The 15,787-nt window shown below is 37.3% G+C and overlaps 1 protein-coding gene across 3 annotated transcripts in view; it reads right to left on the bottom strand.

Annotated features, from left to right (window-relative positions):
* Positions 1-15,787, bottom strand: part of GlcAT-P (Glucuronyltransferase P) — a 261,409-nt gene that overhangs the window by 143,444 nt on the left and 102,178 nt on the right. The window contains exon 1 of one of the 3 annotated variants that reach the window (XM_081739554.1): positions 4,855-4,975. The exons of the other annotated variants lie outside the window; for them this stretch is intronic. Within the exon in view, the coding sequence (XP_081595680.1) occupies positions 4,855-4,959 (105 nt within the window). The 5' untranslated portion in view covers positions 4,960-4,975. Of the gene's footprint in view, positions 1-4,854; positions 4,976-15,787 lie in introns of those variants that run through there. 3 annotated transcript variants of the gene reach the window in all.

Genomic DNA, 15,787 nt, shown 5'->3' with positions numbered 1-15,787 from the left:
GGCAGGCTGCGATTTATACGCAGCTTATACGAATAATATAGATCAAAATTTAATTTTAATAAAGAAAGGAACATTGAAATAAATTTGAAGAAGAGATAAGTAAAGTCAAATCTCAATAAAATTCCAATTCAATTTAAAGAAAACAGAACAAATATTCCAATAGAAATCAATGTTAAAAAAAAATAAACATGGCAGGAGTATTCAACACTGTTAACTACTTAAAATCAAATCATTAAACTGCCTGTTCATTTCAGTGAGAGAGAAGAAAAAAGACAATAGGGTAAAGTTCCAAGATGGCACAAATATTCAACAATCTTAAGGAAATGTCTTCGTGAATTTCTACCACTATTTGCTTACCTCCATAAAAATGAAAAAAAATCCTCGCCAAAAAAAGCTCTTAGTACCAACCCACAACCACTGTCTGTCCTCCTGCAAAATTCACGTTGTTCCGAATGCGTGTGTCGTGGGTGGGTACTACGTACGTATGTGTTCTAAATATGGAATTCGCATAAAAAATCAACATTGAACCACACTTTACAGGTGGTATGTGTTGACAAAGTCTGTTCAATATCCATTTTTCCTGTCTACTGCAATGTATAAGAGCGACTACGAAGAAACGATATATATACAATAAATAATAATGCTCAAATTGATGAGTCGTATTTATACAATAAATACATTCTACAACATCGTAAGCGTTTAAAGGAAAAAAAAAAATATGTCTAAAGATGTGACGTATACTAAGGTGCCCAGACGTCTTGTTCTTAAGGGTCTTCACTTCAGCGAAATTAAACTACCGCTAATTTTTTAGTTTTTCTGTAATATCTTCAAAACAAATAAAAAATATTCGAAAAGCAGAAACGTAGTGAACTAGACAATACAATTTTGCATGTGATACCTTTACCATAATTCACCTATCTGCTTTTGGTATGCAGCTATTTACAGAACCCGCAAAAAATGCTAAATCTATCTACAGTTGCAAATCGAAAGCAGATAGATGAGTTGTGATAACGGTATCACACGCAAAATCGTATTGTCTAGTTCATTATGTTTCTACTTTTCGAATATTTTTATTTGTTTTGAAGATATTACAGAAATACTCAAAAATTAGCGGTAGTTTAATTTCGCTGTAGTGAAGACCCGTAACGAGTTGTTCCTTTCTTCTGAGTCGTCCGATGTCCCGAGAAAAATGCAAGCAGGGATCAAAATGTCCTTTCCTTCTTCTTTTTCTTTCTTTTCTTTTTCTTTCTTCTTTTTTTAAACATGTCGTCTTTGACTCGTACTTACATAGGATAATTTTTAAGTATGTTAAAACCTCATAGTTGAGTCCTTGTTTGGATACGTTTCGAAATGTTATAGTTGTCCTGCGTTGTGTAGTCGCTAACGCTGTTGTCTTTTGATGCGAGTGGTCCCGACTTCGATTCCCGGTGAAGACACTAGGTCGAAGAAGTGTAAAACCTTTCTCGGGCCAGCCATCCTGAGTGAGGTTTTGCTCATTCACACCAAGCAAATACCGAGATGGTACCTAACATATAGCTGCCAGCCCGCTTCTTTCCTCCCCCAATCCTAGGGACACGGTGGCTCAGCGGCAAAGCGCTTACTTCTGATGTGTGGAGTCTTTGGTTCGATACTCAGCCAAGTAGGTCTGTAGCAGACAACATGGTGCTCGTGAGTTTTCTCAGGGTACTCCCGTTTCCTCCTAGTTTCTCATTCCACCAATTTTTCCATCATAACTTCACTTGTTTTAGTCATCGTCTCCTTTAGCCTAACAGGCATAACATAGGACGTTAAACTCACAGATTTCCTCCCCCAAATCCTTTCTTTCTTTCCTTTCCTCGGATAGTATTATCGCTGAGGGGCGCCATCCTTCATACGTGACAGGTTAACATGGCCATAGATGCCGAAAACCTAGAAATATAACTCCTAATCCAAAATTTTACAAAGCATTTTATATTTTTTCGAACAGACGGCTCTGTACAGGGGCGGATCCAGGACCGACTTCTGGGGGGGGCGGTGGGTTGTCATACTGCTACTTTTAAGGGCTCCAAAATTTGGGATGGGTTTTATTTCTATATATAAAATAAGGAAGATTCCTCTTCTGGGGGGCGCTTTCGCCCCGATCGCCCCCCCTAGATCCGCCCCTGGCTCTGTAGTAATCTTCGTGTTCTGATATTCGATAACCTTCCGTAAGTAGATAACCGAGATACTTCTTCCTCACTGTGGCATAAATAACGACATAACATGTAGACGTTGTACGTAGACGGATTGCCAAATTATACCAGTTTTCTGAGTGAGTTTAACGTCCTATTTAGCAGCGAGGCTACATTAGATGCGGACCTACAGCTTGATGTGGAATCTAAACAGGGGCGTCATTTAGGGAGAGCAGGAGGGGGCAATTGCCCCCCCAAGAGTTTGAGAAATACATACACTTTAATCGATTGTCTGCTAATATACTAGTACAAAACGTCAATATACTTATGTCGGTGGTGCTCTTGCCCCCCTCAAGCGAAGGCTGAAATGACGCCCCTGAATCTAAACCACATGAGCTCCTGCCAGGAATCGAAGCTGGATCTTCCGCACCAAAGGCACGAATGTTAACCGTTTAGGCACGAGTATTTTTTATTTTCTATATATGGTCACCCTAACAGAGGATTTCTCAACCTGGGAGACGCGAAGATAAGTTGAATATGAATGAACTGACCAAATTTGATTTTAATCCATTCGCTTTTAGTGAAGTTACTGTATCCACTATTTACAAGAAATGGATTCTACTATTATAGAAATAGATGGATATCGTGGGATCTCCGCAATAGATATATTAAAAATCCCACACAAGCTTATTACAAACCAAAAATTATAAGGGGGTCGCTGGTACAAGGATGTGATAAAATGAGGTCGTGATAGGAATTAGGTTGAGAACCACTGTCCTAACTTATACCAATCCAAAGATCTCATTGAGCTGAACAGAATGATAAAAACCTCATGCGTAGTTTTCGACAAAATGGAGAAACATACAAAAAATAATATACAAGAATCATGTTTCTTACTGATACTGATACAGAAATATAATCTCATTAAGTTCTTCATTATTACACTAACAGGACAACAATATATACTATAACACGGGTAATGAGGTATAGGCTAAAAGTGTGTTTACTATTACAATTAAATTTCTGATTAACTAAAATATTGTGCAAAGATAAGACATGTATCAGTCGATAGAGTTGAATGAAATAACATTTTTGAGGGTAAATTTTGATGCATAGTTTTTGAAAAATCAAAAAAGCGCGCTGGAAAAAATATTTATGTACTGTATATCTAGCAAAATACGATAAAGTGTTGAATATGAAATTAAATATTTCGGTTTAACGTCCCCCAGTTATGTTCTTTCGGCTAAGCAAGACGATGATTAAGGCAAGTGAATGATAATGGAAGAACTGGTGGAATAAGAATCTGGGAGGAAACAGGAGTACCCCGAGAAAACCCAAGGACACGATGTTGTCCTCCATAAACTCACTTGGTTCGGAATCGAACCAGGGACTTCACGCACTAGACACAATCGCTGTACCACTGAGCAAACATGCCCCCAAATCAGCGCCGTAACTTAGATTTGTTTCTGGGAGGGCAAGCATATTTGGGTCCCCTACAAAAAGTTGTTTGACCTCTCTGCAAAATTCGAAAATAGGCCCCTTCTTTCCATCTTTCTCTTACTCTTTGTGGGCCCCCGGAGCCTGTGGGCCCTCCCGCACGGCAAAGTCTGTGGAGCCTTTAGTTACACTCCTGGACCCATTCCCTACATGACAAATTAAGAGAACAATATTGACAAATCTCAAAGCTATACGAATAAATATTATTTCTAGGGACCCTAATAGTAGATATTTTTTTATTGAAATGGGTCCATAACTCATTTTTGTTTTATTTACCTTTTGTGTGCTGTTTTGTTTATGTAATGTAGTAAACCTGTTTGATGCTTCATTTATAAATGATAATTTGTCTTAAATTGGGCCCCTTCGAACGGCAGGGAGCTTCCCTGGGGAGCAGTTGCCCCCTGCCCCCCTCAAGTTACGGCCTTGTCCCAAATCTTGAGTCCAATATGAGTCTTTCACTTCCAAAATGAGAACTGTAACCATTTATTTACAGCCGAGGAATATCGTCTTCCCTGGCAAATACAGTGGGAATTGCTAAGGATCGATTTTCTCTGCGTGTGTACATTTTCTTTGCCATAGTGAAAAAGAAATCTTTCAATGAAATGAAATCTCCCATGATTATTCCCTTTAGGCTAAGAGAGACGATGATTTAGGCAATTGAATGATGATGGGAGAATTTGTGGAGTGAGAAGGTGGAAGGAAACGGGAGTGTCTCGAGAAAACGCAAAGGCACGATGTTGTCCATTAGAGGTGCGCACGAGACATGATTTGTGGCTGTCTCGTCTCGAAAATGTGCTCTAAAAGTGGTGTCTCGACTCGAAAAATGTATATTTCTCTATTGGAAGAGCCGTGTCTCGACTCGAATTTTGTCAGGAAAATCCTGTCTCGACTCGTCTCGTGTGCATCCCTATATGTCTATCACGAGCTTACTTGTCCGAGGATTGAATCAAGGACCCTACGCACCAGAGGTAAGCAGTCTACCACTGAGCCATCCTGGCCTGAGTGTCGTGTACAGATTTTACTTAGAATATTGTCTTGGAACAAAATAACAAGGCTAAATTGTAGACTAGTTCATAGTATGATCCATAGAATCATAGTTCGAAAACTTACGGAATTTACAATAAGATAATAAAAGACCGTCCATGTTCATCGAAAAAATAATCACTGCTCTTAACTGCAATAATTACAGCATGCATAATTAACTAACCTTGAAAACCAATAAATCTTCTAAGCTGAACACTAGCACACACTGAATTTTTTCGGTAAGTCTCCAATGAACACGATATATGCGACACATTATGAGTTGACACATACACAATATGAAAATGTTAAGGAGGTAAAAACTAGCACATTTAAGAATACAATATATAATGTCAGTCTGTGCATAATCAAAAGCTTCCGGGAATTATACGTCATATCCGTTTAGATGAAATGCTTCCTGTAAGCTGCAATCAGAAAGATATTGCTACAAAACGAACACGGCGGTCTGATTAGCTACTCTTTGTAGGGCACAATATGGGTGACACTTTTTTCTTGAACTCTTTCGTGACATGATCATATTCAGCATCAACTATCTTACAAATACTATATTCTATTATTATGTCCTTTAAACTAAAAGATGCGCATCGTAAACGTAAACTCTACAGTATTATTAGAGCTTCATCATCATAATTATCATCATCTCCATCCTCATAGGTATTCTGCCATTATTGGCAGGTCACTTGTCGCAGCTAAGAAGTTTCCATGCTCCTCGGTCTTCCGTTAACCGTTACATACGATTTTTCTGTTTTCATATCATCCTGGTCTCCTTCGCCCTCTCCCTCTTTTTCCTGCCACCACACCCTCTAGCACGTCCTTCATGATACAGTTCCTTCTTAGCCAATGTCCCAACACATACGATAGTTGGGTTACAGGAGAGTGTTAGAGGCAAGAAATCAAGATACGAAGGGAAAACTTTTATGGCGCCTTTTACATCAAAATAAGAAGAAAAAAAAAAGCTCATATGAATCTGGGGGGAAAGAGAGTGCATATAGTTTGAGGGTCGTCCTATAGCGTGCAAAGAATACAGTGTAACCAGCATTATTTCGAACACGAGGAACCATGAAATGCCTGTTCATATGAACGTGAAAGAAGGCAAACATATGCAATTGGAAACCACATATTTCAATTTTTGCGTCGTAGTTACATAATCACAAAATGCCATTTTAAACATGCGGATTTCTAGTTTAAAAAAAAAAAAAAAAAAAAAAAGAATCAACCCTTGCAAAAATATTTGGACTTCAAATACAGTAATACGTCATTCAAGAGACCATCAATCAATGCCCCTAATCCTGATTCCTGTTAAATGTGAAGAAGTAATATAAAAACTAAAATTTGGAGAAGGGTTACATAAATAAAAAAAAAAAAAAATCTGGTTATTTTGAAAAGCTAAGGGCTTCTTCCTCAAAAGCACGAATAACGATATACCATTAATTACACTTAGGTGGATTGTAATCGTAACAAGTAAAACTTTGACAAGCAACATAAAATCTGCTTTATTCGACTTCTATGTTTTAAGATGAAAATGACCTACTATTCACATACTGTGGATTTGAATATTGGAATGATTATTGGGGTTTGGAGAGTCTTACGAACAGATTTTTTTTTTTTTTTGACAAAGTATTCATGCAAAAAAAAAAAAAGAAAAACCAGAGATTATTTATATCAGTGCATACTGTTCACGAAACATGGGTTTTAAAGTACCAAATCATAGTATAAGGAATATAACAATTTTAGTTCCTCTGAATTGGAAATGTGAAATTTTTAAAAGATCGACAGATTCTTTAAGCTCATTTTAGACTTACTGTATTAAGCAAGTGGAAATTTTTATGCAAGTGAAGTTTTTATGCAATGATGTTTAAAAACATTAAGCTAAATTCTAATTTTAAAACTGCTGTTTTTAACTTTTCGTTGTTTTACATAGAGAACTGAGATCATTAAGATATAGTTTTTGTAAAAAAAAAAAATTGACATTTTATTTTCTTAGCGTATATTTCAGTGCATATGTTAAATTTTAATGCATATTTTAGTGCTTTTCGTGCATATTTGTATGCATATCTCGGGGTTTCTTTGTGCATGGAAATCCGGGCTCTAATTATTATTATTAGCTGAACCTGCACTCTCTACACAGCGCATTATTCACATATGAGCATGAATACATGAAAAACAGTAATTTACCTGATAAGACAGACCACAGGAAAATACTTGAACGGGTCTGCGCGCGGACTTTTTGCGCCATGCCAGGATGTGTCGAGTTATCCGGACTACCGGATTACCGAATGCCGAGTTTTAAGAGGCCTCATCCCGTCGAAATTAAAATACCGCTCATTTCCCGGTAATTATGTGACATCTTCAAATAGGTAAAAGATAATCGAAATGTGGAACAAGAGCGCCCTAGACAATATCATTTTACATGAGATACCGTTATCACGACTCACTTATCTGCTTTCAATTTCCAGCGATATAGAACATCGACATTTATTTTCGCGTTTCTAAACGGCTGAAAATGGAAATCCACTAGGTGACTTGTGATAACGGTACCTCATACAAAATAATATTGTCTAGGGCGCTCTTGTTCCACATTTCTATTATCTCTTATCTATTTGAAGATATCACATAATTACTGTAAAATTAGCGGTATTTTAATTTCGCTGGGATGAGGCCTCTTAAGGACTTACTGTACTTGAATTTTTCAAAAAACTACTCATGAGGCTTTACACTTACCTATTTTAGTTAAATCGATTGGTATATGTTTCATCTTTGGGTATTTTTTTTTCAGAGGCACTAGGTTGTAATTGCTCCCAACCCATAAGTTTTTGAAGTCCGTACTGTTTAGCGATTGTACACTAATATAGTAGTAAAAAAAACGTTACACTAATGTCACTGAAGTGTCTTACCTCTTCCAAAGACAAATGCTGAAATGACGCTAGAGATTTTTGTTTTCTCGTTAAACGCCAATGTGGTAGAATAAATCATTAGACAGACAAATGTGACGACATATCTAAGGTTTTATTTCTCTCTTCTTTCAACATTGAATTATTGCCAATTTGAGGTAGTTTATATTTATCACATCATAAAATGCTTCATCTCTAAACCCGGAAGTTACGGACTTTTTGACATATCTCAAAATATACTTTTAACGTAAATCAACATAATGGCGTATCTTAAGATAACTGAATTTCAAAGGCAACAAAACAAGTAACAGTGTCATGTGTACGGATCACGGAAGTTGTTTGATTTTTTATGACGTGATATTTTCGCAATTAATACTGAAACCGGAGAGATTAGAATGGAGATGGAATATACCCTTAGGACACTTAATTGACTGCAGAAAACCCTTTCTCGCTATCTATTACCGTTTTTATTCTATAGCGCTCAACGTTAAAATTGGAAGTCGTTACGGGGGGGCACAGTGGCGAAGTGGTAGAAACCTTACCTCTGGTGCATGGGTCCCTGGTTCGATCCCCGGGCAAGTAGTTTGTAGTGAACATCGTGTCCGTGGATTTTCTCGGGGTACTCTCGTTTCCTTCCACACTCACATTCTGCTAGGGTTGCTAACTGGCAAGTTTTTCACCGGCCTGGCCTGATATATTGCTGTTATTTTGATTTAAGCCGGTGACCGATCAAACTTCTTACAAACCCTTTTATGACCGGTTTTTCAAATATGTATGTAGTTCGAAGAAGATTTAAAAAGTAACTTTCATTCTGTAAATCCAAATCTGTCACATTTCACCATCTATCAAATGTTAACATATTTTGTTCATCTGTATAGACAATTTTAAAGAGATGATAGAGACTGTATCAGGAAAAATTTGAAATTGACTTGTAAGGAATTTTATACATTTATTGAGAGTGAAAAAGGACTTCTTAAAGGAATTTCCTGTCATTGACGTATAAGTTTAAAAAATAAATTTACTTTTCCAAGTCCAAAATTGTCACGTAAAGATTAATATACTTTTGTTCATCTGCTTCGATGATTTTAAAGAAGTGACAGTTACTGATAAATACAATAAAATGATCAATGCCGATTTCAGTTTCTCATTTATTGCACAATATATCTATTAAGATTATTAGTGAATGTATATACAAAGAATTATCCACAATACAGGCGCTAATGCACTTTTGTTCACGATAGTACATTTCCTTCCCATGGATGGGTCTGGACCACGGGCATCATTTCAGACTTCGCTTGAAGAGGGGCAAGTGCAGCACCAACATAAGACTTTCACGTTTTGTACTAGTATATTAGTAGACAATCGATTAAAGTATACGTATTCCTGAAACTCTTCGGAGGGGGGAGCAATTGCCCCCTTCTGCCTCCCCTGGTCCGAACAGAGATACTTCACACTTAAACCTATATCATAGAGAACTTTGGGGATCCCGGTTTTTTTTATTTTCCAGAGTTGGCTACCCTACATTCTGCCAATTCTTTCACCATCATTCCCTTACCTTAATCATTGTCTCCTATAGCCTAAAGACATAATCGTGGGACGTTAAACTGAAATATATTCTGCAGTGGTTGATGTCTGCCACTTTCGATCAGAATAGAGGGTTAGAAGAGAAGATGGTGCACATATCCTCACAACTCTAAATCAGTTTTCGAGGGCCGCGGTGGCTCAGTGATAGAGCGTTCACCTCTAGTGCTAGGAGTCCCGGGTTCGATCCCAGCCCCCGCCAAGTGAACTTTGTGGTGCACAAACACCGTGTGCGTGGGTTTTCTCGGGGTTCTCCCGTTTCCTCCCACTTTCTTTATTCCACCATTTCATTCATTACTCATCATCACCGTCTCCTTTAGCCTAACCGGCATAAAAGTGGGACGTAAAACTCAACGATTTCATTTCATTTCTGAATCAATAAAAAAAAAATACGCTTCTTGCTGTCAGTTATAGTTTTCGCTCTATATAGATCAACCTTGAAACCGGAAGTTATAGTGAATTTTGTATCACTTCCAGCTTTTGGAGAGTTAAGGATGCAGATGAAATGCATTCTTGAGACGTTAATAGATTACAGGAACTTGATGTATATTACTATTTTTGCTATTATCAACGTTAAAACCGGAAATGGTTGTTTTACACTACTTCCGGTTTGAATAGAGAGTTAAGGGAGGAGACGGAACCTATTGTTGGGACGTTGAATCGATTCCACTAAACCGCTTGTCACTCTCTTACTGAGTTTTTGCGCTTTTGGTACAGAAGACCCGAATTCGATTCCCGGTGGCAGCTTATGTGGTTAAGATCCCACATCTCCATGTTTTAAATAGCCTCGTTACTGAAAGGAACACTACACACAAATCAAGCCAAAAAAAAAAAAACTCTGCCACTGTTTTTGGTATAATACACGAATCTGCTGTCGTGGATAGATTAGTCATGATTTCAACACAGGATATATGATATCACAAAATTCAATATGGCGGAGATCCTAAATGATATGCGAGTCATCCCGAAAGAATTGTTATCAAAGCGCTAGAGGACGCAGGGAAATTGTTCGGGCGACTGTTTTTCCCTACTCCCAAACAAGTTTGCGTGCAGTACAATTCTTGACTTGTCAGCCGTTTCTAGTGGAACTTCCTCTTGGTGCTACTGCCAAGTATGAAGTTCGTGCAGTTGTTCGGTATTAGAAAGCAAAAAGATGTTAAATTGACTGACATCCATCGTCAATTGACGGAAAAATATATGGCGAGTCGTGCATAAATGTCAAATATATCTTGCCACTGGTGTAGGGAATTTGCAGCTGGTCGGAAATCAACAGCGAAGAAGAAAACAGGGTACTGTCGATTTTCGAATAGACAGTATCAAAGATTGATCAAACCAGTGACTATAGATATCGCAACGAAGCGTAAAAGCTTGACCTAGATCTACAAATTTCAGGATCCAATAGAACGCAAGGTGTGTTCTGGTTGTTACCTCCCATCCATGAAATTCTGCCAGTGTCGTCTCTTGCGCTATATGGAGAACATCTCCCGAGGCTACAGTGTTGTCGGATTGCCGCTACGTGTCATTTTGTTATTATTGTTATTATCATTGTTTATATTTTTCTATTATTATTGTTACTGCTTAATAGAATAATTGTTAGTGATCCGTTATAGTTCTTTAAGTCCCCCCGCCCCCCGCTCGTTTGCCATGGCTTCTAAGTTTGACACCATCGTTGGTACACTTCTGGTATTTGGCGTTTTTCTCAAGTGGGCGTTCGGAAGGCAGCTACACGAATCGTGCCGAATTCTTTCGATGCATCACACGTGAGGCAAAGCAGTTCTATGACTGGTGTACAGTCCAGACTTCACGAGTCATCGCAGTCACTATAGTACATGTTTCCTAAGTGGAAAGAACGTGTGTCCGGAACACGCTTCAACAACGACGACGAGGTGCGAGATGAGGTTGAACGCTTTTTCAAACACATGCCGGCGAGTTGGTATGACATGGCATGAAATACATGATATATGACAAAATAGACATGCCATGACATGACAAAACGGCCAGTGCCTACAAAAATTCATTGAACGAAATGGAGGTTAGGTAGAAACATATCTAAAAGTACAAGCTTTAAAATGATCTACATATTATTGAAAAAAAAAAAACATTTCTCTGTATTAAAAAACTTATTTTTGGGATTCCCCTCGCATATTGAAAAAATAAATTTCCAGGGGATGATATAATTTAATGAAGGTCTTCTCAATAGATTAAGACCAAATAAATCTAAGGAGTGACACTATAAGTAAAATCCAATATGGCTAACAGTAAAAGCCATAGCGTTAAAATCAGTAGAATCTAAACGGCAAGAAAGAATGTGATGATTCAGATATCGCTAAAAGAGAAATAACCTGAACAATAACGCCATGTCATAGCGACTAAATTCAGCAAACCAATGTTGTTACTACGCATAAATCAAAGATTCGTAAAATCTTTTGTGTGAGATTCCAATTCAAACGTCTTGGCGAGAAGATTCTAAATGTATCTCTTTATAATATGGTATGGTGTTATGTAGAACAAAATAAGTAAATCGTTGCGTTTTTTTTTAAAGTAAACTATTTCTTGAATGTGTTTGAGGAAATATACCAGAGTTAAAAATTAAAATAGAGGGAAAATTTGAAAACTAAACAAGAGACCTCTAGAAAACAGTATCAGAAGATTTACGTACTAAAATTGCTCACAGAAGTATAGAGTGGTATGTTTAACATTTTAAATAAATAACAGTTTTCACGCTAAATTTCTCGGACTGCTTTGTTCGAGTTGGTGACAGAAAAGTTGGGATTCAACAAGTTTTGTTCTCATTCGGTTCCAAAACTCCTTTATGAGGAGCACGAAAAACACCAAATTGGTTCTGCTTTGAACTTTCTTTCGCATTATGCCGACGAAGGACAACAATTTCTTAACAGAATTGTGACTGGCATGAAACTTGGGTGTCGTACGTGAACTCTGAAACCAAACAGCAATCAATGGAGTGGAGTCGTATGAATTCACACACACATACACACACACACACACACACACACAAAAAAAAAACTCCCAAACAGCTCGGTGAACTTGTCTGCCAGAAACGTTATGGCAATTGTCTTCTGGGATGTCAAAGGAATACTGTTAGTGAAGCTCATGGAGCATGGATCGACTATCAATTCAGAAATCTACCGTCAAACGTTACAACTCAGACGAGCCATCCAGAAGAAGCGTCGAAGCATGTTGACTTCCGGTGTGGTGTGGATTCGCGATTATGCTCGCCCGCACACCACTGGACGTACTCAAAAACTTTTGAAGCAGTTCCATCCTCCCTATAGTTCAGATTTGGTGCCGAGCACTACCACGTCTTCAGGCACTGAAACAGTGTTTGCGTCACACCACTTTGACAATGACAATGCGCTTCACAATACTGTTAGCGAGTGCGTCACTCCGAGGCAGGAGTTTTTTTGGAAGAAGGAATTTCAAACCATGTAAAACGTTATGTATGACAAGTGCTTCAATTTGAATGGCGATAATATGTTGAAAAGTTATGTAATGTTGTAGTTTTCTACTGTACATAATAAAAGTTTTGTATTTGCGAGTGTATGTCATTGATAACCAAACGGACTTAGCACGACACACCGAAATGTATTATACGGCACTATTAATATAAAAACGTATTACCTAGGTAATTAATATAAAAGCATATTATTATTATTATTATTATTATTATTAAAGTCTCGACAATTAATTTCTTAAACTAGATAGTTCGCGACACACCGGTTGCGGAAAATTGTTCTAAGCAGCATAGGGGACATCGGATATACTTCAGGTCTTTAAGTAAATCCAAATATGTAGAAAAGAAAAAATGCCAGTCGTCAAACAGAAGAAAGATAAAAAGTACAGAATGTGGCACTTTATAGGGAATCATGTTGAAAAAAGAAAAAAATTGCTAGTAAGCAAAGAAAAGGAACAGCAGTAAAGATCCTTAGTTTTCTTCAAGTCCAGCGTTGCAATGATCACCGGACAAGCTGACGTAATGAAACAAGTTTTTTTTTTAAACTCTTTTGTAGAGAAAATAATATTTAATAAAAAAGTTTTAGTATGACGCATAATGATGAGTCATCCAGATTTCGCTTTTCTTCTTCGAACTGTGGACTTTTCCATGCTGTCTACCCATATGCATTAGACGAGCTATTATTACATAAAATGTTCCCTTTGACCACGTAAGGTATTCAACTGAAGGCTGAAATCTTCCACTATTCAGTCTTTTTACGGACAACAAAGATTTATTTCTTTTTCTCTTTTTTATTTTCTCTCTCTCTCTCTCTTTTTTTTTTACCTTTCAGAAAAATCAGGGTTGCCACGTGAGAACAAAATCTAATCATTAATCCCCAAAATAACAATGCGTAGCTCTTTGTCGTAAATCAGGACCATACGAGTAACTGGAGGGGGCCAAGTAGGGACGCCCTCGGCGGTTTACATTAGATGATAATAAGTGTTATATTTTATCACAGTTTATACAATTAATGTAGCGTTCCGTTTGCGTTTTGTGTATGTATTTACAGTGAAACCTCTCTAAAGCGAACAACCATGGGGAATCAAAAATTGTCCGCTATAGAGAGGTGCCCGCCTTAGAGAGGTTTCAATATTTTCTTACGTAAATTAGTAAACAAGGTAATATCCAATTAGAAAAAAAATATTTTTGCATGAATCATGTATTTACCGAAATGGTACTATACCTGCATTATCCTCCATCGACCAATACAGCTCGAAGCACAACATGGAAATAAGATGTTATAGTTCTCTGCACTTTACACTTATCAATACTTACTACGTTTTCAGTATATTGCTCTAGTTTGTGGATTAATTGCAGTCCAATAGTCTTTTTTTTTTTTTTTTTTTGAGACAATATGCGTACTCGCGGGCAAAAAATACCAAACTTGTCTTCTGCTTGATTAGATATTTAAGCGGGACAGTAGAATGACTTGTCATCCCAAACAGCGGGCAACTGTCGATCACTTTGCGTCTAAAACAGATCGGCTGTTAGTCGAATGTAGGCAAAGGACATGAGGGCATTGTTAAACAGAGACACATCGTCTGGGTTGCTGAGCAGACAGTTGAGGAGGCAAAATGTTGTCACAATGCTTCCTTGGTGACGCAAGTATGAATAATTAAAACTGTACTTTTCAACTTATTTCTAGAGAGTGTACGTAATACGGAGGTTAATAATACCTACGTATACAAGACTGAAAAGACTGTCCATGTCCGTACTAGAGAGAGTCCGCTTTAGAGAGGTTTGCCAATATGTTTTTTTTTCTATTACAAAATATTACAAAATATGTCTGCGGATTACAAAATATGTCTGTCACGGGAGGCATCCGCTTTATAGAGGTGTCCGTTAGTAGAGGTTTCACTGTAATAGTGACTGTATTTCGTTCCCAAGGCTGCCCATACCATATATGCAACATGTGCATTTGAATGAGGCGGCAAGTTTCAAGGGGCGCTAAAATCTGTCATAACTATGTATTATTTAGAATAAATAATTCTTGTTGAAAACATACTTCATGATTATGGTAGTTAAATTTACTAAGCTGACCTTCTATTTGAATACTATATTCATAAGTCATGTTTAGGTCGTATTAGTTTAAAGTCACATGGTCAAAGTGCTAAAGCAAATAGTAATACAAATCCCAGTATAAATTGCTGGATTGTTGTCAAATACAAGAACTCAATTCTCGAACAGTAGTGAAGACCTGTTTCATTTAGTTACTTATTAAGGTGATGATATGAAAACTAGTCTTGTCTTTATCACAAACATTGGGAAGTTCCTTATTATTGACGGTGGAAACAAGTTTTTTTTTTAATGATAAAGAAGGAAAATGAAGAAATAAAGATAAAAGTGTTAATTGCACTGGAATTGCAAACTGATATATTGAGATTTAACCTCAATATTGAATTCTATAAAAAGGATTACCATGTTTCCTCTGCAAGTGTGTTTACTTTATCATTCACTAACACAATAGATTATTATTTAAAGAAAAAACAGACGCAACGAGATTGTATTTGTAGTGTTTAGGCCATTCTGAGTGCAAGTGCACTTTTCCTCCCCTTCGTTGTTCATAATGGGGTAGAATACTTAAAATCCTGGCTTTTAAGAGTCCTCATCCCGGCGAAATTAAAATACCGCTAATTTTACAGTAATTATGGGATATCTTCAAATAGATAAAAGATAATCGAAAAGTTGAACAAGACCTCCCTAGACAATATTATTCTGCGTGAGATACCGTTATCATGACTCATTTATCTGCTTTCGATTTCCAGCCATTTAGAAAATCGGCATTTATTTTCGCGTTTCTAAATAACTGCAAACGGAAAGGTACTAGGTGACTCGTGATAACGATACCTCATGCAAAATAACATCGTCTAGGAAGATCTTGATCCATTTTTCGATTATCTTTGATCTATTTGAAGATATCACATAATTACTGTAAAATTAGCGGTATTTTAATTTCGCAGTGATAGGGACTCTTAAGATTTGTTCTTTCTGGAGAAAGGGGGTGGCAAATAATGGCATTGTACGGGGCGGCAAATTTCCTAAGGCCACTCCTGTTCGTACCACTCTTCCAACTCTTTTGGTTTCTGTATGCGCTTCTTTAAAACTCGGAAGTC

This window comes from Thermobia domestica, chromosome 15 (assembly GCF_964235325.1).
Source record: "Thermobia domestica chromosome 15, izTheDome1.hap1.1, whole genome shotgun sequence".
Taxonomy (NCBI): Eukaryota; Metazoa; Arthropoda; class Insecta; order Zygentoma; family Lepismatidae; genus Thermobia; species Thermobia domestica.
Note: the sequence above shows the minus strand (reverse complement) of the source record. Positions and strands in the feature narration are given on the sequence as shown.